We start from the raw sequence: 27,118 nt of genomic DNA on the forward strand, positions 1-27,118 counted from the left end.
ATCTGGGTGCGAGGCTGCTCTGCCACCCAGCTCATCGGACTAAGTCCGTGGGTCCCTGCGGAGGAAAATGAGCTCAGCCGGAGACAGGAGCAAACTGCAGAAGATCCAAGTTTATTGCGCAACAGGTTCAAGGCGAGATTGAACAGTGAGAAAGGGGTGACATGAGTTTTTGAAACTCCCTCCATGTCCCAGAATACAGTGCAAAACACGTCATGAATACATCACAGAAAGGTGGGGTTACACAGATCAGCACTTCAGGAAGGTGGGGGGGGTTACACAGATCAGCACTTCAGGAAGGTGGAGGGGGTTACACAGATTAACATATGGAGGAGGGAGGGGGGAATATGCAGAGCTGGAGATATGCACAGATAAACACTTCCTGGGGATGAGAAGACAATGGTCCCAAATATGCATAGCCTGCCACCTGACATTGTCTGGAGGAAAGGCTGATCACCTTGACACCTTGCTTGAGGGATTATGCTGAACAGGGGAGGTGTGATGGAGTCCTAGAGTAATTGAGCAAACTGGCACGCTGATTTTCTATGAATTTTATAGATTTTAGTCCCTTTTGACATTGACAATTGGAAATAAATTGATATATTGTAGCGAAGAAGAAGGTGAAGAAGACATGCCCCCCCCCTTCCGTAACACCACAGAGCGGGAAGTGACGGAGACAGGATGTTTATGTTCCTGTGTTCCGTGAAGTGGGACTATTGTCCTTTATTCTTCCTCTCTTTGCTGTCTGATGAGAAAGAGGAAGGAGCTAAGTCAGAATGCTCCAGTGTATTATATGTAAATAAAGTAGATTAGCCAAACTGCTGTGCTAATGAGTTCTGTTAACGCAAACTGCGAATACTCTGCAGGGTCCTAAGTGTGCCGGTGTCTGTTGGCATCGGTCGCTGTGATGTTCAGGCTGGAAAACGCTTTTGAAGCTCCCGAACAATTGACCAGGAGGGAGAGACCTTGCCAGTCAGGCATGTGTCTCTGCCAGGGTCCTACATGAGAGTAGGACGATCCTAACACCAGCAACCAAGCCTTATGAGGAAGGGTTGAGGGAGTTGGGTATTCACCTGGTGTGCTGCGAAGCCTGCCCTCGGCCCCCTAAGCCACCTGACTGGCCTCAGGTATGACGCAGGATGCTGTCCCATCACCTGTGCTGAAGTCAGGTTCAGCTGCCAGCCCGGTCGGCTTTGGCACACAGAATGAGGTCCTGGCCTTGTTCTGTCTTTTGCCTGCAGAGCAGAATTAATTGATGGGATTTGCTGCCTCAAGGTGAGGCGACGCTTTAGGAGGTTTTAAAACGCAACTTGGCAAATTCACCAAAGACAAATCCATCCGTGGGTGTTCGCCTCAACATCTGAATCAAACCATATAAATGCCGTGTGCAGGGGAGAAAACGAAAGGCAGGGGTTTGTTGCCTGACAAGGAGCCTCCTGGAAGTATCTCACGGGCCCCGTTGGACAAAAGATGCTGAGGCAGATGGATAGAACCCTGCAGGTGTCTTCTTAGTTCTCACATGCTCTTGTAAAGAACATGCTTTGTGTATGTGGAATGTCTGCCAATAAAATGAGAACAGGCATCAGAAGATAAGAAAAGCCCTGCTAAATCAGGGTACTTGAGAGTTAAGATTCCTCCATTGCAGAAGCTTGGGGGTCCCTTCCAACTCCATAACAACAATAACAACAACAACAACCACAACCACAACAACAACAACAATAATAATAATAATGAGAGGCTTTTTCTACCTAACTGTTCAGCTTTGGCAGTATCGGTGGAATGGAGAGAGATTTAGGCTTTAATAATAATAATAATAATAATAATAATAATAAATTAATACCCTGCCCATCTGCCTGGGTTTCCCCAGCCACTCTGGGCGGCTCCCAGACAGATTAAAAACAGAATAAAACATCAAACATTAAAAACTTCCCTAAACAGGGCTGCCTTCAGATGTCTTCTAAAAGTCAGATAGTTGTTTATTTCCTTGACATCTGATGGGAGGGCGTTCCACAGGGCGGACGCCACCACCGAGAAGGCCCTCTGCCTGGTTCCCTGTAACCTCACATATCACTGTGAGGGAACCACCAGAAGGCCCTCAGAGCTGGACCTCAGCGTCCGGGCTGAACTCTATGAAACCAGCAATCATCTTCTCCCCTCTTGTGGTTTCCAGCCACTGGTACCCAGAAGCATTGCTGCCTCCAAATGTTGAAACAAAACAAATTCCTTCCAGTAGCACCTTAAAGACCAACTAAGTCAGTTCTTGGTATGAGCTTTCGTGTGCATGCACACTTCTTCAGATACACTGAAACAGAAGTTTCCAGACCCTTCTATATAGTGAGAAGGTGGGGAGGGGTATTACTCAGAAGGGTGGTGGGAATGGGTGATTGGCAGATAGCTGTGATGAGCCTGTTGACGACTCTTAACGACTGCAATAGGTCTTACAGGAAAAAGCAAGGGGTGAAAAGGTGAAAAATGGTTCCCATTCCCACCACCCTTCTGAGTAATACCCCTCCCCACCTTCTCACTATATAGAAGGGTCTGGAAACTTCTGTTTCAGTGTATCTGAAGAAGTGTGCATGCACACGAAAGCTCATACCAAGAACTGACTTAGTTGGTCTTTAAGGTGCTACTGGAAGGAATTTGTTTTGTTTTGACTATGGCAGACCAACACGGCTACCTATCTGTATCCAAATGTTGAGGCTGAGTGAGCCATTGTGGCCAGGATCCCCTGGTCGCCTTCTCTTCCGTGAATTTGTCCAGTCGTCTTTCACAGCCATCTGTTTGTGTGGCTGTCGCTGCCTCTTGCAGAAGCAGCTTCCGTAGCTGAACAGTGCTCTGCATCTTGAGAACAGATGTTCCAAGCTCCTTGCGTATGGAGTGTTTTGCAGGACACCCGCCACTCACATCATAATATGGCTCCAGGAGTTGTGGTGCAACACAAAAATTAGAAAAAGAAGCATGGGGGGGAGAGAAACTCCTGGCATTGCAATCTTTGTTTGGGTTTTATTTTGTCTTCAAGGTGGGCCAAGGAAGCAAGTTTCACGGGCTGTCCTGAGAGATTAAAGAAAACGCTCATGGTTCGCCACAAAACTTATGGAGAATATTTGATCTTGGGAACCATCGAGAGGGGAAATCATGATGGGGAGTCTCAGCTGGTTGTCTTCCACAACCACACACACAAAACACAACACAACAAAGGCAGGAGATGGAGCCTTCGCCTCCCGCAGGATCTGTGTCTCTTTCCTCCTGGGTGGCAGCTGGAGGAGGCCTTTGATGGTTCAGCAGAGCCGGGAGCTACACTCCAAGAGTTATTGCCTAAATAAAATTCAAAGTTCTCTAGGACCAGAGTGGTGCATGCTCTGGTTATCTCCCGCTTGGACTACTGCAATGTGCTCTACGTGGGGCCACCTTTGAAGGTGACCCGGAAACTACAATTAATCCATAATGTGGCAGCTAGACTGGGGACTGGGAGCGGCTGCCAAGACCACATAACACCGGTCTTGAAAGACCTACACTGGCTCCCAGTAAGTTTCCGAGCACAATTCCAATTGTTGGTGTTGACCTTTAAAGCCCTAAACGGCCTCGGCCCAGTATACCTGAAGGAGCGTCTCCACCCCCATGGTTCTGCCCGGACGCTGAGGTCCAGCGCCAAGGGCCTTCTGGCAGTTCCCTCACTATGAGAAGCAAAGCTACAGGGAACCAGGCAGAGGGCCTTCTCAGTGGTGGCACCCGCCCTGTGGAACGCCCTCCCACCAGATGTCAAAGAGAACAACAACTACCAGCCTTTTAGAAGACATCTGAAGGCAGCCCTGTTTAGGGAAGCTTTTAATGTTTGATGCATTACTGTATTTTAATATTTTGTTGGAAGCCGCCCAGAGTGGCTGGGGAAGCCCAGCCAGATGGGCAGGGTATAAATAATAAGTTGTAGTTGTTGTTGTAGTAGTAGTTGTAGTTGTAGTTGTTGTTGTTAGACTCTCTGGAACATGAGAATAGCCCTGGTGGATTCGGCCAAAGAGGGCCCACCTGGTCCAGCTTCTTGTTCCTACAGCGGCCAACCAGATGGCCACGATGGGAAACCCGCAAGCAGGATTCAAACACAGGATCAACTCTTCCCTCTTGCGGTTTCCAACAACTGGGATTCAGAAGAGAAGAGACCTCAGATGTTTTGGATGCCAACTTCCTTCCACCCCAGCCGGGACAGTTCTCATCCAAAACATCTGGGGGAGGCACCAGGTTGGCAAAGGTTGGCACTAGTCAGATGACAAAGCACTTGATGGATATGACCGACTGACTGATCTTGTGACAATGTTGCTTAAGTTGATTCTCAATTAAAACAGACCCTGAAGTGTATTTTTAAATATCCTTTATTTAGATGGCTGCGGCCAAAACAACAAACCTTCAAAATCTCCTTCAAAAACTGATTTAGCTTTTATTCACTCCCACATCTCTGGTGGCGCCCAGTTCCACAGGATGCTGTTTTCTCAGTCTCTCAACTTCATTTATTTCGCTTTGCCAGGGGGTGTTCTGCAAGGAAAGGGAGATATTCCTCTCTTTAGATCTGGCATCGTGGTGCTCAGCTGCTGTACAAACATGCAATCTGAACGGCAGGGCACTTGTGGGCAGCCAATATCTCCCTAACCCTGGTGCCATCCTTGCTAATTTGCTATAGTGATTTTCCCCCAACTTAAAAAAGGCGATGACAATAATCTGCCAAAGGGAATAAAGCAGGCATCTGTCTGAAGCCAGCCAAGAGCCCATTGATTGCTTTTTTTTTTTTATGTAATGAGACCAAAATTTTTTTTATTATTATTAAGGATTTTCTTGTTTTACAGAAGTGTAGTGCCTCGTATTTTTTTTTTTCCCTTCTTCTTCCATGTAACATTTTTACAAATCCGTTTCATTTGTTGAGGCATTAGGGGGAGAAGAAAACAGAAAGAAAAAAGAAAGGGGGGGTGGGGAGAGGGAGGATGGATGGGGGTGGGGTCGGGTGGCGGTGTTTCTATTATGCTTAATGTATGTAGTTTGGTGTCAGCGTTGCTTGTGTTGTTCACTTGTGTTCTTTTGAAACGTATCACAGCGAAACAAAATACTCTTTATCATTAGAAAGGCTGGAGAGGAACTCTCAAATTACAAAGGCTTGACTGTTCGGAGCGAAAACGAAAGAAAACAGACAACACTTTGGCCGATGGTAATCTGACCAAGGTGCATTTCAGACACGGTTGAACACTGATTAACACCCCTCTTGATGTTGCGAGTGGATATTCGCATCATGCTCTTCTGTGTGCACTTCCTGGAATACCTGGCAGAAGCCTTGGCCCCAACCAAGAATGCAAAACTCAGGCATCCACTCTGAAATTCAGATTCTGATGTATTTTGGAAGCTGTGACGTCTCACATCCATAAACTGTCATTTGCACCTTTGATAGCTAGGCTGTTTCTGATAAATTTCAGGGCCCTCTGTATTGTTCCAGGCCTTTCCAACCTCTGTGAGGTGAGAGACCCCAGGGGTTCCCGGCATTTACCTGGCATTCAGTTTTCTTGGAATGAAGGTCCGTGGAGACTGCAGTGTCTTTAGGATATATGGTTTCATTTGCACAGATACACACACAAATTCTTGTATTCTTTCGGTATATTCATTCATATTAAAAATGCTTCTGGTTTTTTAACAAAGGTTATTTTTAACATTTTTTTTCAATTCATTGTAAATCATTTCCCAGAAACCTTTTATAACCTTACATTGCCACCTCATATGATAAAACGTACCCTCTACTTCTTTACATTTCCAACACTTGATTTCTTTTCTTTTATACATTTTTGCTAATTTAACCGGTGTTAAATACCACCTGTACATCATTTTCATATAATTCTCTTTAAATGCAGTACAGGCCGTAAATTTTATATCTTTCCCCCATAATCTTCCCCAATCTGTCATCTGAATGCTATGTTCCACATCTCCAGCACTTATCTAATTCAGTCTTATACATCTTAGCATCCTACTCAGAGTTAAATACCAACTGTGAATCATTTTCAGACAGTTCTCCTTCAAAGAATAACATGCTGTAAATTTCAAGTCACTTTTCCAGAATTTCCCACGACAGTTAGCTGATTTCTGACTTTGTATAGTTTTGGTTGTATGATTTTATGCACAACTGATTTTTTTAAAAAATGAACGGAGGTATATAAATAGATTTGAGTTCTGGACCTTCCTCCCCCACCTTCCTTCAATTCATCAAACTGAATTAAATTAAATTAAATTGATTCCTGCGCTGCAAGGGGTTGGACTAGATGATCCTTGGGGTTGCTCGCAACTCTACAATTCTATCATTCTATGAAATTAGTAAACCTATCCCCTCCCCTGCCTGCAAAAAAAGGCAACTCACGAGTTCGTGTAAAATGCAACAGGCAAGGCGTCAACCAAACCTCCCTAGATCTCTTAGTAAGCAAACGAGCAACAGGCACGACAATTAATATTACAGTGGTACCTCGCAAGACGAATGCCTCGAAAGACGAAAAACTCGCAAAACGAAAGAGTTTTTTGTTTTTTGAGTTGCTTCGCAAGACGGATTTCCCTATGGGCTTGCTTCGTAAGACGAAAACGTCTTGCAAGTTTGTTTCCTTTGTCTTGCAAGTTTGTTTCCTTTTTCTTAAAACCGTGCATTCACTTCGAGGAGCAACTCATAGCACGCGGTGTGGTAGCCTTTTTTGAGGTTTTTGAAGACTTTGGTGATTTTTGAAGCTTTTCCAAAGTCCGTGCTTCACAAGACGGAAAAATCGCAAGACGAAAAAACTCGCGGAACGAATTAATTTCGTCTTGCGAGGCGCCACTGTATCACTTTGTATGCAGAAAACGGCAAAGATGGATCTATTTTGAGTAAGACGGAGATGTTGAGCCGCAGAAGCCATTCCTGTAAGAGGCAGCAAGTCATAATTAAGATGCATTAGAATTTAGAGACTCAATTTTGCAGTCTTGAGGACAATTAATAAAAATACGGCCTGCATGAGGAATAAACATTGTCTGACCTTTAATTAAAAATAATGATGATGAACTTGGCAAGGCATCCTGACTGATAATTAAAGTTCTGTTGTGATACGGCCAGGAAAAGTGAAGGGTATAAAGACGCCAAAAAGATTCTGGTCAGAATTATAGAATTGTAGAGTCAGAAGGGACCCCCAGGGGCCATCTAGCTCAACCCCCTAAAATGCAGGAATCTCAGCTCCAACATGCAAGTTCCGTGGGGAGGGATGGATGTTGCTTTGAAAGGTTATCACTGGAAGACAGAAGTTTAACCTGCCTGCCTGCCTGCCTGCAATTGAGCAAAAACCCACACAAAGGCTGCATGACTCTTCTCGTGACCTGGCAAAAGCCTGAGTCCCACCAGCCTGCAAACCCAGCTCCTTGGGGCAATGAATTTTGAGAAGTTATGTGCAGGCCTGGAGGAGGAGGAGGAGGAGATATAGAATCATAGAATTGTAGAGTCGGAAGGGACCCAAGGGTCATCTAGTCCAACCCCCGGCAATGCAGGGGTCTCAGTTAAAGCATCCCTGACCAGTGCTGTCTTTAGCAAATGCACCGCCGGGGTACAAAGATCCAGTCAGCACCCCTAAATTTAGTTTAGCCCCCAAATTAACTTTTATTATGCTTATGTCAGAAACCACACTGACACCTTGTTTACGAAAGAAGGGAGGGGAAAGAAACAAACTTTTTTATTTGCTCATTTCTTTACAATACACTTATACTGCAAGAGCTTAGGCGGCTTCAGCGGCGGGTGCCTGGCGCCCCCCAGAATTCAACAGCCAGGTGCCCTGCACCCCTGGGTAAAGGCGGCTCCGTCCCTGATGGCCATCTGACCTCTGCTTAGAAACCTCCAAGGAAGGAGAGTCCGCCACCTTAAAGAAGGTCTTGGGTTCGAGTCCTGACATCTCCAGGTAGCTCTGGGAGAGAATCCTGCCTGTAACCCTGGACAACTGTTGCCCACCTGTAGCCAGTACTGAGGCAGGTGACCCAAATGTCTAACTCACAAGTTTTTCCTCCTCCAGGTTTTTCTCCCTCTGCCATAGGACTAGAACGGGTGGACAGCAATCCAGCCAAAGGTTGGAAGATTCAGGGCAGATCAAAGAAAGGACGTTTTCATACAGCGCGGAGTTAAACTATGGAACTCCCTCCCACAAGGTGAAATGAAGGCCACCAACCAGGATGGCTTTAAAAGAGGAGTAGACAAATTCAGGGAGGAGGAGGAGGAGAGGGCTATGAGTCATCCTGACTCAGCCTCTATAGTTGGAGGCAGCAGTGGGGCTTCTGAATCCCAGGTGCTGGAAACTATGGGAGGGGAGAGTGGTCTTGTGTTCGAATCCTGCTTGCAGGTGTCTTTTGGGGGCATCTGGTTGGCCCCTGTGAGAACAGGGTGCTAGACTAGGCAGGCCATGGGCCTGATCCGGCAGACTCTTCTCATGTTCTTCACTCCTCTCTTTTGCTGTTTCCTCCTCAGGGGCTGTTCCTCCGGGTTCTCCACCTGTGGGGCCCCAGATGTTGTTGGACTACAACTCCCATCATCCCTGAGCTCTGGCCTTCCTAGCTAGGGGTGATGGGAGTTGTAGTCCAACAACATCTGGGGACCCACAGGTGGAGAAAGGCTGCGAGTCGAAGGGCTCCAGGACAGGGAGAATACGCCTTTCAGCAGGAAGGTGTCAGGTTGTGTGAAACAGCCTCGCATTTTTAGTTCCGTCACAGCCCAGGTCTATTATAAGGCTAGCAAGTTGTGGCCAACGCAGGCCGGCCAACCTGCCATCCCAGCTCCTTAAGAGCAGCCCCAGAAGCCACAAAAATCCTCCTCCTGTCATTTGGCAAACCACCTAATCATGCCCTTGGCTTGGCTTATTACGGGGTTACCAGGATGGCAGAGGCTGCGATGAAGACTCCTGGACGCAGGGAGATGAGCTCTGTTTCCCAATGCTCTCTTCACATACGGCTCCAAATCTCTTCCCAGGTGGGATTTTGAAGTTGGGGGGGACACCTCTGGGAAGAAGGGCAGTTCCACGACTGTGAAACTGCGGAACTCCCTGCCACAGGAGGCAGTGAGGACCGCCAACTTGGAGGGCCTTAATTAAGAGGACAATCAGTCAGAGGCAGCGATGCTTTTGAGTCCCAGTTGCTGGAAATCACAGGACCCCCTCCTGCGTTCCTCTCTCTCTTTGATAAATGTATTTGCTTTTTCAAATTAATTTTTTGCAATCACATATTCAACATACATCATAAAAGCAAGATTCCAAAGAAGAATCTCCTAAACTTCACTTTCTGGGCCCTATTGTTAATCATTTCCTACTGCATTTTTTATAAAAAATCTTTTACATTTCCATTATGTCCAAAATTCACCATTAAACTGCGAAGCGTTATTCCAATCATACTAATGATTTTAACTGTTTACAATGATTTTTAAAATAAAATAAATTTTGGTCACGCGCGCCCCCTGACTTTGCAGCGTGGGTGCTCAGCCCCCACAACCAAAATTTTATGGGTGCTCAGGCACCCAGAGCCCCCTATAGTTGGCGCCCCTGCCACTGGGGCATCTAGTTGGCCAATGTGGGAACAGGATGCTGGGCATGGGCATAATGTTGGGAGGGGGGCAGAACCTCAGTTAGTTATTTTTAATGATTTATTGGATAGCACCCATAAAAGGATCTCAGGTGATTGTTGCGGGGCAGACCTTCAGAGCTGAAGCAGGTGGGCCACTTTTGATGGGAGATGCAAGGAAAGTCCCTCGTCCAGGGATCAGGTTGCAAATCTTCGGTGTAAGGACTGACATCATCCGAAACCAGGAAGAAGGGACGTTGGATAAAACCAGAATGAGAATTTCTTTTTTATAAAACACTTTATTTTTGGAATTAGTGTAATACTAATGAAATACTAAAATGTGCTGGAAAGGAATTAATTGGCTTTAGCAAAAAGGATTGAAGGAGTTAAGTTTAAATATGGTTTAAATTTTGAAATTTTAATGTTTTGAAGGTAAGATAAGGTTAAAGAAATGAATGGTAAATTGAATTGTAAAATTTTTAAATGTTAATGATGTTGAAATGAAATGAAGTAGTTCTAGTAATAAGGTAAAATAAGAACTTGTAAGAATGGATTGATATTAGATGAAAATCTTAAGTTATAACGTATGAGGATAAACAATTAAGGGTAAATTAAGAGGGTATGAATTTGCTGAACCAACTTTTAAATGGAATACAAAAAAGGGAGGTGAGAGGAAGTCAGGAAAATAAGTAAATGAATGGTAAGAAACTGAAAAGAGGGATTTTTATTTTTTATTTTTATTTTTATTTTTTTATGTTAAATTTTGGTTTTTGTATTTTTCTTTTCTTTTTTTAAAAAATAGTGAATCCCCCCTTTTATTTTATTTTCCTTTCCTTTCCTTTTTTTTTGGCATATACATTTTTATTAATTAACATCAAAAAACAAAACGATGTGAAATTAATATATTTTGTTTGGTTTGGTTTGGTTTTTGTATTTTTCTTGTGTGTGTGTGTGTGTGTGTGTGTGTGTGTGTTTGGATTATTGTTCTGTAACTTTTTTCTTGTTAAAATCAAATAAAATATCATTTTTTAAAAAAAGCAAATCTTGCGGCGCGCACTGAAGCGGCTGAGAAAGCGCACGGGCGGTTTGGGTGCCAACCCCCCCCCCCAATAATGGAAGCTCTCGAAACTACACTTCCCAGCATTCCGCGGGGGAGGGCTGAGCAGGAGGAGGCGGAGAAAGGGAAAGTGGCGCTGCCCACTTTCGGGTTCAAGCGCTGCTATTATTTTCTTTCTTTTTCTGCAAGCTTTGCAGCGGAGCCGAGGAGACCCAAAGGCCCGCCGAGCTTGCGCTTTTACGCACGGGCGCACGGGCTGCTCGCTCGCCCCGAAGCTCCTGGGTGGAGAGAGGAGGAGGAGGAGGAGGAGGAGGAGAAGAAGGAGGCCACGATCCCCGCCGCCGAGCTTCCCCCGGGCTTACTCGGGAGTAAGCCGCCCCTTCCCGAAGGCGGGCAGGGCGCGAGCGGGGGCGCGCAGGACACCTCCCCACCCCAGGGAAGGAAAGAAAGGCTCCGGCGTCTTGCAGCCGGGGGATCGGGCCCTCCGGCTTGCGCAGCGAGGCGGCGGGGGGCTCGGCCCCTTGCCCGGCAAGGGGGGGGGGGCGGCGGCCAGAGCAGCTGGCGTGGGGGGGGGGCGCCGGGAAAAGGATCCGCCGTCGCCGCCCGAAGCCAACATGGCTGAGATCAGCATCGACCAGTCCAAACTGCCGGGAGTCAAGGAAGGTAGGCGGGGGGGGGTCGTGGGGGGGGGAGGGAGACCACTTTGCAAGACTGGGTGGGGGGGGCGGCGTTGGGGAGAAAGGAGACCCCTTTGCGAGACACCGGGAATTGGGGGGGGGGCGGTCCGAGGGAAGGAAGGAGACCGACCCCCTTGGAAGACTTGGGGAGGGGGCGGTGGGAGAAGGGAGACCCTTTTACGAGACGGGGGGGTGGGGTGGGTGGGTGGGAGACTCTTTTGCAAGCGGACCGGGAGGGGGGCGTCGAGGAAAGGAAGTAGACCCCTTTGCAAGACTGGGGCGGGGGGGGGGAGAGGGAGAGGAGACCCCTTTGCTAGACACCGGGAATTGGGGGGGGGGTCGAGGGAAGGAAGGAGACACCCTTGGAAGACTTAGGGAGGGGGTGGGGGGTCTTTGCAAGACTGGGGGGGGGGTCGGCGTTGGGGAGAAAGGAGACCCTTTTGCGAGATACCGGGAATGGGGGGGGGGGTCCGAGAGAAGGAAGGAGTCCCCCTTGCAAGACTTGCAAGACACCGGGGGGAGGGCGGGGGCGTCGAGGGACGGAAGGAGACCCCTTTGAAGACTTGGGGAGGGGACGGTGGGAGGGAAGGGAGACCCTTTTGCGAGGCACCGGGAATTGGGGGGGGGGGCGTCGAGGGACGGAAGGAGACCCCTTTGCAAGACTGGGGGAGGAGGCGGCGTGGGGAGAAGGGAGACCCTTTTGCGACCCTCGAAGATGGGGGGGAGGGAGACCGACCCCTTGGCAAGACTCTGTGGGGTGGGGGCCCCTTTGCGAGACTGGGGCGAGGGAAAGGAGACCCCCAGGCAGGACCCTGGGCGGGGCGGGAGGGAGTAGACCCCTTTGCGAGACTCTTGGGGGCGTTTCCTTTTTTGGGGGGGGGCGTCCGAGCATACCTCTCTCCCCACCCCCGCCGTCGCCTGCGTCGCGAAGGTGCCTTTGGGTGGCCTCCTCTGCGCCCCCTTTTCGGAGTCGGGGGGGGGGAGTCTAATCCTTTCTCCCTTCTGCGGGGGAGGGACTGGAGGGGGTTTCTACCGCCGGGGGGTCTCTATGCCGGATGCCCCCCCCCGTGGCACTCGTTGATCAGAAGGCCTGGAGGGCCGGATCGGGGGTCTGCCTGGCGCCGCGCCCCGTTGCGATGGGGAACACGGGGAGCCCCTTTCAGACGTGCCACGAATCTCCCGGGCAGTTGGAGACCTGGGAAGCTGTCACCGATTCGTACCCCTCTAGTCCTGCTCTGGCCGGCAGCAGCTGCTCTCCCCGGAGCTCCCCCCACCCCAGCCCTGGCCCCCCAAATAAACCAGATTCTAGTTCTCATGAATCTGGGCAAAGGGTTGATCCATGTAGGAAGCTGTTTTCCCCTGGCTGTCTTGGCTGCCCTTGGGGCCTTGAACCCGACACCTCCTTCTGCATGCCAAGCAGCTGCTGTAACCGCTGAGCTGCAGTCCAGGGGGTGTCTGAGGCAAAAGGCAAAAGGCCCCCCCCTGACCCCTTGCCGCCCCAAGCTGCTACCTTTCTCGGTGCAGGGATTTTTCTGCATTCGTTTCTGCCCATAAGGTCCACTTCCTTTGTGCGTTGCGGCCTTCCCCTCCACTCCAGACAAAAAGGGGCAGGGGACAATAGGATCATAGGATTAGAAGGGATCTAAAAGGTCCTCTAGTCCACCCCCTGCAGAGGACGCGTCATTTAAAACTGGGCTTGGCCTCACTCCCCCCCCCCCCCCTTGTTTATTGCATTTATATCCCAGTCTCTTTCGTCCAAGGAGTTCAGGCTGACATAATAATAATAATAATAATAATAATAATAATAATAATTCTCTCCCACCTCATTTAATTGCTCCACAACAACCCTGCGAGGGAGGTCAGGCTGAGAGACGGTGACTGGCCTGAGCTTCATGGCCAAGAAGGGATTTGAACCCTGGTCCTGGTCCAACACTCTAACCACTACACCACACCACACTCTGGCTTTTTAAGTACTTGAATTTTTAAAAAAATAAATTTGTGGGAGGGGTGGATCGCCCAAATTAATTGTAGCACATTTTTATTGATAAAAACATAGCTACCTAACCTTTCAGACCTTGCAGCTGTGCTTTTAGCTCCTTTTTGCCTTTTATATTTTATCATTTTATTCTCTTATCCTCTTTTTATTGCGAGCTGCCTCTTCGCTTTGGATTGGGAAATAGGGTTTAAATGCAGGGTGTGTGTGTTTTTTTTTTTTTTTTTAAGGTATGTGGCTTTTTTCTATCACGGAACCATAAAATAGTAGAGCTGGCAGGGATCCCCAGGGGACATCCATCCCACCCCCTGCAAAACAGGAAATGTTGGAGCCTATCTCCTGGCCCAGTCCTACTTCCGGCATGGGAGCAAAGAAAGGCTTTTCTACTCTTCCAAATACTCTGGGATGGGATGTGTGTTATTCTTTATTTTTATCGTTTATTGAATTCATATACCGCCCTGTACCTGGAGACAGGGGTCGCTGATACGGTGCTCGTGGGCGCAGTGCCTCGGCCCAGTAGACCCGAAGGAGCATCTCCACCCCCATCATTCAGCCTGGACACTGAGGTCCAGCTCCAAGGGCCTTCTGGCAGTTCCCTCACTGTGAGGGAACAATGGAGGAAGACCTTTCATCACCTACAGACGATGTTTGGACTCACAGCTGTCCATGGAGGTGCAGGTCAATTCTGCGTCCAGGGCAGCTGTTTACCAGCTCCATCTGGTATGCAGGATGAGACTCTACCTGCCCACGGACTGTCTCGACAGAGTGGTGCATGCTCTAGTTATCTCCTGCTTGGACTACTGCAATGCGCTCTACGTGGGGCTACCTTTGAAGGTGACCCAGAAACTACAACTAATCCAGAATGCGGCAGCTAGACTGGTGACTGGGGGCGGCCGCCGAGACCACATAACACCGGTCCTGAAAGACCTACATTGGCTCCCAGTACGTTTCCAAGCACGATTCAGAGTGTTGGTGCTGACCTTGAAAGCCCTAAATGGCCTCGGCCCAATATACCTGAAGGAGTGTCTCCACCCCCATCGTTCTACCCGGACACTGAGGTCCAGCGCCGAGGGCCTTCTGGCAGTTCCCTCACTACAAGAAGCAAAGCTACAGGGAACCAGGCAAAGGGCCTTCTCGGTGGTGGCGCCCGCCCTGTGGAACACCCTCCCATCAAATGTCAAGGAAAATAAACAACTAGCTGACATTTAGAAGACATCTGAAGGCAGCCCTGTTTAGGGAAGCTTTTAATGTGTGGCATTTTAATGTATTTTTAATCTTTGTTGGAAGCTGCCCAGAGTGGCTGGGGAAACCCAGCCAGATGGGCGGGGTACAAAATATAAATTATTATTATTATTATGCCCCCCCCCAAGGCCCACAGATCCTTTGACCCACAACCCCCTTTTATACCCTGCTTGGTCAAGAAATAAGGGTCGTTATTTTTTCTCCCTTGAACAGGAACATAGGACTAAAGGAGGAAGCTGGAAAAACGGCCCCTTTTTCAGGTCCATGTGCTTTCCAAGGCGCAGGTTCTGCCTGGATCTCTTGGGAAAGCGAAGCGTTTGTGTTCTCTCTGCGCCTCTTTCTCTGAGTGGGGGAGCTGATCCCGTGAAGGAATTGGGGAAGGATCCAGGGGGGTGCTCCAAAACCCAGAGGTGCCCACAGCTCACCAAAGTTGGCCATTCCTGTTGCAAGGAAGCATGTACCCAGGTTCCCGTGATGTAAGTTGGCCGCTCTGCTGGGCCGGAGCTTAGTGTTAGAAATTAGCCTGGCGCCAGGCGCGTTTTGCTACTGGCACGAGTCCACCTGTGACTACGGCGAGATACCTGGGCACCAGGTTGGTGACCACAGTTTAAAAAACCTCTGCCTTCGATCATAGTTAATACCATTTCCATTTCCACTGTGTGTGTCTCCTTCTTGCATTCTGGGACAAGTGAATCGTTGCAAGAGCAAGCTGCAGTTAGGCAATGAGATAGTAGGATCGTGGAATCGCAGAATTTTAGCGTTGGAAAAAGGGTCCCTCCAGGGTCATCTAGTTCAGCCCCCTAGCGAACAGATGTTCCCTTGTGGTGACTGTGACTTAGATTTAAGGCTCCATTTGGTACCTAGCTTATATATCTGAGTTTCTAACAAGGCTCAGAAATGAGCTCTGCTGAGTTGCCTTGGCTTTACTCCCAGGTAAACGTGGGAAGGATTGCAGCCTTTACCAAATCAGGCTCAAATCATGATCCAAGAGGTACATTTTCTCTCACTCTTGCACGTAGCACTATTATTTCAGTTTGTGCGAATCGGTGAAATCAACTGCTTTCTTGGTGATCGCTATAGAAATGAATGTGCATTGATGAGTTCCGGTTAATTGCTTTGGAGTTCAAGGCTGGGGCAGAGTTTCTGGCATAAATCATGTTGGGACAGGACAAATGGACTCGACCCTTTTGTGGGTGACGAGGGCCGAATTTGTGGCGGACGTTGCGGAGAGTTTTCAAATGTGAAATGTTCATTTCCTGCCACACAAAGGGGTAGGTCTGAGTTTTCCGTCCGGCAGACACTGCTGACGGCTCAATCCTTGATGCGACTCACTTTCATGTGGCGTGTTTTTCAAATGAGAACATCGCAGGTCCCTGCTGGTTCGGGCCAGTGGCCCAAACATCTGGTCCAGCTCTTGCAGTGGCTGACCAGATGCCCCTAAGGGAAATCCGCAAGCAGGATTCGAACACAACCCTCCAGCACCTGGCATTCAGAAACATAGCTGCCTGCAACCCTGGAGGCAGAGCAGTCCTCTTTTAAAGCCTCCCAAGTTAGTGGCTATCACTGCCTCCTGTGGGAGGGAGTTCCACAGATCAACGAAATTTGCCATGTGCATTTTGCACCTACCTGTGGGCCACTTGCGACCAAGTGAAGCTGCCCACCTGCCTGGGTGGATGCACCTGATGTTTCCATGGATCTGGACTCTTTGCACACACTAGCAACACACGAGTGGCAATTTGAAGGATAGAAGTTGGTGGGGATGGTAAGTTAAATTCTTCAGGGGAGCTCATTTTCAGTTGACAACATGCCTAGTTTTAATAACAATTGGCCTGGCAATGTGTTTTGCTTTCATGCACCTTCCTTTGTAACGACTTTGGCCAAATAAATAAAAATAACGGTGTTCATAGAATTGTGACGTTACTTGGAAGGGACCCCCAGGGGTCATCTAGTCCAACCCGCTGCAATGCAGGAATCTCAGCTAAAGCATCCCTGACAGGAGGCCACCCAAGCTCTGCCTAAAAGCCTCCAAAGAGGGAGAGTTCGCCACCTTCGGAAGGAGACGGTTGGCTAGGTTCCCCCGCGGTTGGTGTCGCTGGGGAGCAGGGACCAAAACAGTGAGCAGCAACTTAAGACGTTCCTGGTTGAAATACCACGTCCCCCTGAGCACATCTGGTGGCCATAAAGGCAGGTCAGTCTCAGGTCTCCACCCCTCCCGCCACGGCCACAATATGGCGACAACCCTGCTGGCCTGCATTGCAGGGCTGTTGCGGATGAATGGGAAGGTGGCCTTTAAATGCTTTGAGCCCTCTGCAGGTTTCCGTACAGTGGCACCTCGGGGTGTGAGCAGGATCCGTTCTGGAGCCCCGTTCGCATTCTGAATAGAACGTAAGACGCATCTGCGCATGCGCATGACGTCATTTTGGCCATCTGCGCATGCGCGAGCGGCGAAATCCGGAAGTAACATGCTCCGTTACTTCCGGGTCGCTGCGGAGTGCAACCCGAAAATACTTATCCTGAGGCATATTTATCCCGAGGTATGACTGTATTATTATGTTCACCTGTTTGTAATACAGTGGACACTCGGGTTGTGAACGTGATCCGTGTGGGATGCATGTTCGCAACCCGCAGCGGTGCGGGTTGCGATTCAGCGCTTCTGCGCAGGCGCAAAGTGCGATTTAGCCCGTTCTTTGGTGACTGGAAGCGGCCGCCAAGACCACATAACACCGGTCTTGAAAAACCTACTTTGGCTCCCAGGACGTTTCCGAGCACAATTCAATGTTTTGGTGCTGACCTTTCAAGCCCTAAACGGCCTCAGCGCAGTAGACCTGAAGGAGCGTCATTTTGCTTGCGGACCAAGAGAGCATTAGGCCTTTTGTTTGCCATTTTCCTTTCCCCGGCCAGCCTTGAAGCCTCTGGATTTTCTTTTCAGGAGAGGAGGGCCCTTGCCTATTATCCTTCGGGCTTTTCTTTCAAAGACCGGCTGTTGTCTGCCCTGAAAGCGGGGAGGGGGCTTGCGCAGAGGGACCCCTGGGACTCCCACAGAGAGCACACAGAGCTCAGGCTGTTCCTTGATCTTAACCTCCTGCGCATCACAAGCCTGCCTTGCTACAAAGAACCGCGCACTCCCTTTCATGCTGCAGGAGAGATGTCTTCTCCCTGTTTCTGAGCTGTGGGAAAAGCGCCAAGGGGTGGGGTCAGGGTCAGGTTGCTTTTGAAAGTGGGGAGGGGGGAGATGGAGGCAGGCTAGATTTCCCCACTGCTGGGAGCTTGGATTTTCACCTGCACAGAAATGGCATTTGAGGTGCCCATATGTGAAAGCCGATGTGTGTAAAGGAAAGCATCTTAGCAGAGATCTTTTTCTAAACAGGGGAAGGGATAGGGTTAGGCACGCTTGGGAATACAGTCATACCTCAGCTTACAGCCGCTTCAGGTTGCGTTTCTTTCGGGTTGCAGAAGTACCGGAATGGGTTACTTCTGCGTTTCGGCGGTTGCGCATGTGCAGAAGCGCTAAATCATGCTTTGTGCATGCGCAGAAGGACCGAATCACAACCCGCACGTGTGCGAACACTGCGGGTTTCGAATGTGCATCCTGCACGGATCATGTTCGCAACCCGAACGTCCCCTGTATCTGTGTGCAAATTGTAGGTTGACGTTCGATGGTCGCGCCCATTGCGCATGGAGAAATCTTTTTGGTGGGTTTGGAGAAAAAAAGGGCAAGCGAGTGGCAGCCCATGATAGAAGCTTATAAAACATGGGTAGGCAACCTAAGGCCTGGGGTCCGGATCCGGCCCAGTTGCCTTCTAAATCCGGCCTGTGGATGGTCCAGGAATCAGTGTGTTTTTACATGAGTAGAATGTGTCCTTTTATTTTAAATGCATCTCTGGGTTATTTGTGTGGCCTGCCTGGTGTTTTTACATGAGTAGAATGCGTGCTTTGATTTAAAATGCACCTCTGGGTTATTTGTGGGGCATAGCAATTCGTTCATTATTTTTCCAAAATATAGTCTGGCCCCCCACAAGGAGGGGCAGTGGACCGGCCCCCTGCTGAAAAAGTTTGCTGACCCCCATAACGTGTGGCATGCAATAAGTGGACAGACAGAGAAAAGTTTTTCCTCCCTCTGACCTGACACTAGCACTTGTAGACATTCAATTGATGCTGAATATTGGCATATTCAGGACAAGCCAAAGAAAGCCCTTCTTTACGCAGCACATTGTTAAACTGTGGAACTCCCTGCTGCAATGGGTGCCAAGCTAGAGGGTTTTTGAAGGAGGCTTAGACAGATCCACAGAGCAGGGGGCTTTCGATGGCTACTGTGGCTCTTGCTCTGGGGTTGTGCGCTCATCTCACTCTAGAGGCCGGGAGCCAGCACTGTCCGCAGACACTTCCGGGTCATGTGGCCAGCGTGACGAAGCTGCTCTGGCAAGCCAGCACCAGCGCAGCACATGGAAACGCCATTTACCTTCCCGCTGCTAAGCGGTCCCTATTTATCTACTTGCACCCAGGGGTGCTTTCGAACTGCTAGGTTGGCAGGCGCTGGGACCGAGCGACGGGAGCTCACTCCGCCGCTGGGATTCGAACCGCCGACCATGCGATCGGCAAGTCCTAGGCACTGAGGTTTTACCCACAGCGCCACCTGCGTCCCAGAGGGCTCTTAATATGTTCTTATTTTAAGGTTGAATGCCCCCAATGGGGCGAAATGCAAGAGCAATTCAGAATTCCCTGTATTTCATATTTCAGCATTCAGCTCAGAAAGAGAGTAGATCCCTCTCTCTCTCTCTCTCTCTCTCTCTCTCCACACACACACACACACACACACACACACACACTGTGGAGCTCTAGAAACTCCCTTTCTCCTCCCGCCAGAACACCTTCCTAGATCTCCCTTAGTTATTTACCCAGCCACTCCCAGTGCCGTATTGGCGAAACTGCCTTTGCAATTGCGAGAGGGAGAGAGAGCAAACTGGGAAAGGGCACTTTCACTAGGCAGAGGTTTGCATGCAGGTGGTGCTTCTGCAATTTTCAGCAGCTGTGCGAATGGGTGCATGGGCTGCCTGGCCAGCTGGCCTGCCGCTGACTCCCTTCTTTGCTTCCTCTCGAACCCGCTTCCTGCTCAAAAGCACCTGCGGTAAAACTCAGGCAGGCCAACAGCTCACCCAGCGCCCAGAAGCTGGCTAGGGCTGCTTTGAAAAGTGATGGTTCTGGGGGAGGCTCCCACAAAGCCGCTGCTTTTTGCAATTTAGTGATGGTCAGCCGTCTCAGGATTGGGTTCCATCGAGGGCAAGCAAAGCTGATGGGAATTGTAGTCTGAAGTATCTAGAGGGCACCAGCTTGACAGCGTCTGCCCTTGCATTTTGCAGCTTGGGCAGAGGAGGAGGACAGGTGAACCTCAGCTGGAATTGTGACCAAGGTTTCGCCTCAATTGAAGCAAGTTTGGGGGTTCTCTGCAGCGAGGTGGCTCTCAAAGTTTTGCTCCTTCCTGAATTCTTGGCCCTGGTTTGAGCCGGGGTCTTTTCATTTCTAATGGTCCAGCCTCGCTTTAACCAGTGGTTCCCAGAATGGGTGGTACCACCCCCCTGGGGAGGGCAGTGGGGTTACCTGGGAGGGTGTTAAGAGGCAGGGGGCAGCAAGGGGCCGCTGGAGGCGCAAATGGCTTAGCAGACCTAGAAAAACCGTTACCACTGGATCAAGTTTGTCGGTTTTGTTGAATTAAACTAAATAGCTTGAATTGGACTTTGAGTAAATGTGCCATGAATTGTTACTGTTCTGAATTATATTGCGTTATTACTTTCCTTAGGGACGCGGGTGGCGCTGTGGATTAAACCACAGCCTCTTGGACTTGCCAATCAAAAGGTCGGCGGTTCGAATCCCTGTGATAGGGTGAGCTCCCGTTGCTCGGTCCCTGCTCCTGCCCACCTAGCAGTTCAAAAGCACGTCAAAGTGCAAGTAGATAAGTAGGTACCGCTCTGGCGGGAAGGTAAATGGCGTTTCCGTGTGCTGCTCTGGTTTGCCAGAAGCGGCTTCGTCATGCTGGCCACATGAGCTGTACGCCGGCTCCCTCAGCCAGCAAAGCGAGATGAGCGCCGCAACCCCAGAGTCGGTCACGACTGGTCACAATGGTCAGGGTTCCCTTTACCTTTTATTACTTTCCTTAGTGGGTTGTGCAAACTGCTATTTTGAATTGTGCTTTTTATAGGATCAAGGGGGCTGATTTTTTGAACTTACGGAAAACAACTGCCTTGCGCCATTTTTAGGGGGCTGTGGGGAAGTGACTGGCTTAGGTGTTTTCATGGATCAAAATTATGTATTTCACAAAAATTATGCACTAGTTGATTGTGGCGGGGGGGGGGGAGCAGTTTACAGAAAGATAAAAGGAAGAAAAATATATCGAGAGAGATTTTCAGCAGCGGTTTGAAACATAAAATGGTAAATCCACACCAACTTTCTAAGCACCTGGTTTTTAGCAGGCGCCAAGAGAGTACCGTGAATGCAGGTATCAAGGGGCAGGGAGTTCCAAAGTGCACAAAAAACAGCCGAGTTCCTACAGGCCGAGACAGTGCATGAAAGCTCTGCAAGGGGAAAAGGCAGCGCAACCTGGGCTGTGGGTCTGGCCTTCTTGGGGATGGAGGGGGCCGCATCTGTTGACACGCCAAGGAGCCATTGAATCGGAGCGTGGAGAGCAGGGCACCGTCGCCAGGGCAACCTCCACGCGCCAGCCATGGCCAATCCTGGCTGATTCTCCATGGCGCGACGCCAGCCCTCCTTCCCTGCCTTTGGGTAAAGGTCACTTGAGTCATTCCTAATGGGCATGATTTTGCCTTCGGTTGGGTTTTTGTTGTGTTTGCTCATTCTTCTTTGCCGTCCTTTGGCTGGGAGGTCCGTGACGTGTGCCAGGGGACGAAGACCTCCTTTGTCCAGGCTCTGGAAGATGGCATGGGGTGGGGGTGGGATCGCCGGGGAGGGGGGCAGGGAAAGCCAGTGGCCCACCCCCCCCAGCCGTTTGCAAGCTTGCGTTCCTGTTCCCTCGTTGCTTCGTGCTCAAACGCTTCCCCACCCGCAAAGGATTGCAAAACCTTGGAAGACCTTTAATCTCCATTATCTGGACGGCTGGTATTTGAGGCTTTGGCAAACCTCCCTTCTTGTGCGCTGAAAGTATCTATACAGGGCTGGATTGAGGTTTGATGAGGCCCTAAGCTCCTGATGGTAATGAGGCCCTTTCTATGTCCAGCTGTCCTTTGTCAACAACAAATTGTGCCCATTTTTTGTGTTGCATATACAGTGGTACCTCAGGTTAAGAACTTAATTCGTTCCGGAGGTCCGTTCTTAACCTGAAACTGTTCTTAACCTGAAGCACCACTTTACCTAATGGGGCCTCCTGCTGCTGCCGTGCCGCTGGAGCACAATTTCTGTTCTTATCCTGAAGCAAAGTTCTTATCCTGAAGCGCTATTTCTGGGTTAGCAGAGTCTGTAATCTGAAGGGTATGTAACCTGAAGAGTATGTAACCCGAGGTACCACTGTATCCTATATATATGTAGGGGCGCGGGTGGCGCTGTGGGTTAAACCACAGAGCCTAGGACTTGCTGATCAGAAGTTCGGCGGTTCGAATCCCCACGATGGGGTGAGCTCCCGTTGCTTGGTCCCAGCTCCTGCCAACCTAGCAGTTCGAAAGTACGTCAAAGTGCAAGTAGATAAATAGGTACCACTCTGGCGGGAAGGCAAACGGCGTTTCCGTGCGCTGCTCTGGTTTGCCAGAAGCGGCTTAGTCATGCTGGCCACGTGACCCGGAAGCTGTACGCCGGCTCCCTTGGCCAATAAAGCGAGATGAGCGCCGCAACCCCAGTACCTTTATATGCTATATGGTCACTTATGGAACTAATAAGTACCTAAAGGTATCTAAAGCCATTTGCACATAACAAAATATGTATTTTATCAAAGTAACTGAAATACAACTAAGAAGTATATACCAGTCCATGCAGAATGTAGGCACTCTATATATAGAAAGGAGCAAACGAGATATTTGAGGGAGCAGGCTAGCAGGTGGGGCCCATGACTTATATCATAGGAGCCTACACAACACAAAACACTGTTGCTGCATGTAGGTTTTATTTTATTAGTTTTTTATCTTATATTTTGGAAATGTACATCCAGGTGTGTGTTTTTTTCTTTAAATTTTTTTGGGGGCCCCCAAGAGAGTGGGGCCCTAAGCTACAGCTTGTTTAGCTTATATGTAAATCCGGCACTGTATCTATATGGCGTGGTTTCTTGTACAAATATTGTGGCACATGGGAGCTCAGCTTCCTGCATTGCAGAGGGATGGACTAGATGGCCCCTGGGGAACCCCTCCCAACTCTTCCATTCTTTGGCAGAGCAGTACTGAACCTGGGACTTTTCCGCAAACAGAGCCCACCTTGAAATTCTTTTTTCCATTCCATTCTCTTTGCTTTTGATGCTCCCAATTGTTCTCAGCCGGGTGAGGATTTAATGGATGGCTCTCTTTCGAAGCCCAAAAAGGAGCCCCAAAACAACTCACGGATGTTCCCGACCACTCCTTTAAATAAATGCTATTGATTTTTCAACAAGCATAAGAAAAAGAGGCCCGAAAAGGCCAGTCTCTAGGTAGACTGTCCCTGGATCAAGTCACTAAGTTTCTCAATATTTCTTCTTTTAAGTTCTCAAAGCTCTTAACCCGGCTCAAGGTTGTCATCTGAACTAGCCAGATGTTTACCTGAGAATTGATCGCAGTCAGCCCATCCTTTGAAAAACAAGTCTTGCCCCAAAATGGCAACTAGACATTTGGCCCCTGGCTTGTATACCTGAGTTTCTATCCCTGGCCACAGCTAGTTAGGTCTCATGGAAGAAGAAGAAGAAGAAGAAGAAGAAGAAGAAGAAGAAGAAGAAGATAATAATAATAATAATAATAATAATAATAATAATAATAATAATAATAATAATATTTTAAAAATAAATAAATTTATACCCTGCCTTCCCCGGCCAGAGCCGGGCTCAGGGTGGCTAACACCAGTAAAATTACAGTAAAAACATAATGGGGGGGGGGGGAAACAATTTAAAATACAGGTTAAAATGCAATTCAAAATGCAGCCTAATTTTAAAGGTAGCCCATAGACACTCAATGGCTGCTAGCCAGGGTGGCTCTGCCCTTCCTCCACAGCTGGGAACTGCAGGAGGGGAGAGGGGTCTTGGGTTCAAATCCTGCTTGAGGATTTCCCACTGAGTCATCTCTGGCCACTGGGAGAACAGGATGCTGGACTGGAAGGGCCATGGGCCTGATCCAGCAGGCTCTCCTTATGGCCTTAGGTTATGGCAGTTTTCCGCAACCTGTTTTGGAGCACAGCTGGGATGGCCAGGAACACCTGGAACGCACCAAGCTAGAGTGCGTGATTTGGGATAAGGATGTTTCAGGGGCTCCTCCACGACGTCCTGTGGTCCGTTGCTGGAATGTCGGTGCCTGTTTCTAAACGCTCCTCTGTTTTGAAGAACTGGAGCTTAAAATTAACAGGCATTTCCTGCGGGAACATTTTTTTCCTTTTGGTAAATATCCAGACTGGAGTCGAGCCGAGAGCCTTGAGCCGCACATTCCCTTCACCCAGTGAAGCCACAAATCCATGACTCTTGTTCCCAGAAAGCGTCCCAGGTCCCTGTATTCCCTGCATTTCATCTCCCACAAGGTTTCTCCTTTTCTGGGCTTGCCAATATCATTTTTTGTTTAGGCAAGTCTATCCGGCCATGGCGAGGTTCCCTGCCTTTCACCTCTTTTTTAGCTACTGTTGATTTTAATGATCTTTGGATCGCCCCTCTTTTTGTCATGATTATTTAAATATTTTGCTTGACATTTTTGTCAATGGCTGGGAGGTTTTCTCACATTCAAGCCTGTGTTTCAGGGGGTTGAGCTGGATGACCCTCGGGGTCCCTTCCAACTGTTCTTCTTCAGTCACACCAAAGGGGACAAGGAGCCACCTGCAGCCCTCTCCCCTCCACAGACTTTTAAGCCAGCCCAGTCCAGTTCCCAAATATGCTGGCTCTGGGAAGCGGCTGAGAAGCACTGTGTGGCTCTTGGGAAACACATTTGGCCGACCCGACTTTCTAGACGCTTCCAAGGGTGCATCTGGAAATGAAATCAATGCATATCTGATACCCTACTTTTCAAGTTGCAAAGGTGGCTTAAAAAATGGACGAAGGAGTAAAGAGCAAGTTTTGCTGAATCTGCAGTATAGAAGGATGGTTTCCGTATCGCCGTTAAAACTTAAGACCCCGACAACTGAAAGGCAACATGATAAAAGTAAATAGAGGTGCCTCAGGGCTCCGTCCTCTCCCCCATGCTTTTTAACATCTATATGAAGCTGCTGGCAGAGATCATCGGGGTTTGGGCTGGGTGTCCATCAATATGCAGATGATACCCAGCTCTACCTCTCTTTCAAATCAGAACCAGTGAAGGCAGTGAAGGTCCTGTGTGAGTGTCTGGAGGCGGTTGGAGGATGGATGGCGGCTAATGGATTGAGTTTGAATCCTGACAAGACAGAAGTACGGTACTGTTTTGGGGGGACAGGAGGCGGGCAGGTGTGGAGGATTCCCTGGTCCTGAATGGGGTAACTGTGCCCCTGAAGGACCAGGTACACAGCCTAGGAATCATTTTGGACTCACAGCTGTCCATGGAGGCGCAGGTCAATTCTGTGTCCAGGGCAGCTGCCTACCAGCTCCATCTAGTATGCAGGATGAGACCCTCCCTGCCCGCAGGCTGTCTCTCCAGAGTGATGCATGCTCTGGTTATCTCCCACTTGGACTACTGCCATGCACTCTACGTGGGGCTATCTTTGAAGGTGACCCAGAAACTACAACTAATCCAGAATGCTAGACTGGTGACTGGGGGTCCAGCGCCAAGGGCCTTCTGGTGGTTCCCTCATTGCGAGAAGCCAAGTTACAGGGAACCAGGCAGAGGGCCTTCGCGGTGGTGGCGCCTGCCCTCTGGAACGCCCTCCCACCAGATGTCAAAGAGATAAACAACTACCTGACATTCAGAAGACATCTTAAGGCAGCCCTGTTCAGGGAAGTTTTTAATGTATGACATATTAGTGTATTTCTGGTATTTGTGGAAGCTGCCCAGAGTGGCTGGGGAAACCCAGCCAGATGGGCGGGGTACAAATAATAAATTATTATTATTATAAGATTTCCTCGTGCTCTCCCGACACCATAACTTGTAGGCATCTAATGAAGCTGAATGTTGGGACATATTTTCAAAAAAGGACTTCTTCACGCAGCGAAGTTGACCTATGGAACTCCCTCCCACAGGAGGCAGGGATGGCCACCAACTTGGATGTCTTGAAAAGAGGATGAGACAGACCTGTAAAGAAATCAGAAGCTTCTAGAACATAGTATATGACTAGCTTAAAAGAATCTTTAAGTATCACTTTATGAAAAATACAGAAGCTTTTCTACCAGGGATAACGGACACAGGTATACAAAAGAAGATCAGAAGATATTCCTCTATGCCACAGGAGCGGCAAGGATCCTGATTGCTAAAAACTGGAAAAAATAAACTGTGCCAACAAAAAAGGAATGGCAAGACAAACTGTTAGAGTATATTGAACTGGCTAGATTAACAGAGGCAATTAGAGATCACACTAGACAAGAGTTTTGAAAAGCCTGGGGAAAATGCAGAGAATACTTCACAAAACAGAGCCCTAAAATACATACCTGGACTTGTTTCAATTAATGTCTGCAGGAGACTTTGTGGATATCTAAGTTATAATTAGAAAAATCTTAATAATTATTCACAAAGGAAACAGCTTATAAGAAGTAAATAAGGAGGCCAGATACAGGATAAAGGAAGTCTTTTATTTGGTTGTTTGTATTGTATGTTATGCTTATTGTATTGGGGGGTGTGGGGAGTTTATGTTATGTTGTAAATAAAATTTCCAATTAAAAAAAGGGGGGGGGAGAAAAGAGGATGAGACAAATTTGTGAGGAAGGAGAGGGCTACCGATGGCTACCAGAAAGGATGACTTTGCCCTGCCCTCCAAAAGCTGGAGGCAGCGATGATTCTGAATCCCAGTTCCTGGGAACTGCAGGACAGGATTGTGTTGGTCTTGTGCTCGAATCCTGATTGCTGGTTTCCCACGGGCGTCTGGTGGTGGGAACAGGATGCTGGCCTGGAGGGGTCCCTCCACCCCCTTCCCCAAAAGCAACAAACAGTCCCTGGTGCCTCCTTGCACATCCTTCTGCGCAGCTTCTCCTCGGGGAGGGGGAGCGTCAGCAGCCAAGGAAGGGGCGTGTGCGGGGAAGAGGAGAACAAAAAGCCTGGAAGGGCATGAGAGAAGGCGAAGGGCAGGGGGAGAAACAAAAAGCCGAAGCGCTCTCTCTCCTTCCTGCCTCTTGCCTGCGTGTCACCCCACAAGCCCTTTTCTACTTAAGGATGGGCAAGGGGGCTTCTCAGAGATCCGCACTTTGCAAAGTTCATGCCAGCTCTTGATAGCAGCAGTCAAGGAGGGTGGTGGGATACAATACAATACGGTAATTTTTATTGTCATTGTCCCATACAGAAAAACGTTTGTTACGTTCGGTTCAGGTTACAT

The 27,118-nt window shown here is 49.0% G+C and overlaps 1 protein-coding gene and 2 long non-coding RNA genes across 5 annotated transcripts in view; 2 read left to right on the forward strand and 1 right to left on the reverse strand.

The window, feature by feature from the left end:
- The window catches only part of LOC309342411, a 223,794-nt gene that overhangs the window by 165,846 nt on the left and 30,830 nt on the right, over nt 1–27,118 (forward strand). The gene's annotated exons all lie outside the window — the stretch shown is intronic.
- The window catches only part of LOC309342428, a 259,920-nt gene that overhangs the window by 94,945 nt on the left and 137,857 nt on the right, over nt 1–27,118 (reverse strand). The window lies entirely within an intron of this gene.
- Nucleotides 10,754–27,118, forward strand: part of CCDC50 (coiled-coil domain containing 50) — a 47,195-nt gene continuing 30,830 nt past the window's right edge. Inside the window, exon 1 of one of the 3 annotated variants that reach the window (XM_081862522.1) lies at nt 10,754–11,284. In XM_081862522.1, the coding sequence (XP_081718648.1) occupies nt 11,236–11,284 (49 nt within the window). In that variant the 5' untranslated portion in view covers nt 10,754–11,235. The remainder of the gene's footprint in view (nt 11,285–27,118) is intronic. The other 2 variants (XM_081862521.1, XM_081862523.1) reach the window with 2 other exon arrangements.

Source organism: Podarcis erhardii (assembly GCF_964252035.2).
Source record: "Podarcis erhardii genome assembly, chromosome: 5".
Lineage (NCBI taxonomy): Eukaryota > Metazoa > Chordata > Lepidosauria > Squamata > Lacertidae > Podarcis > Podarcis erhardii.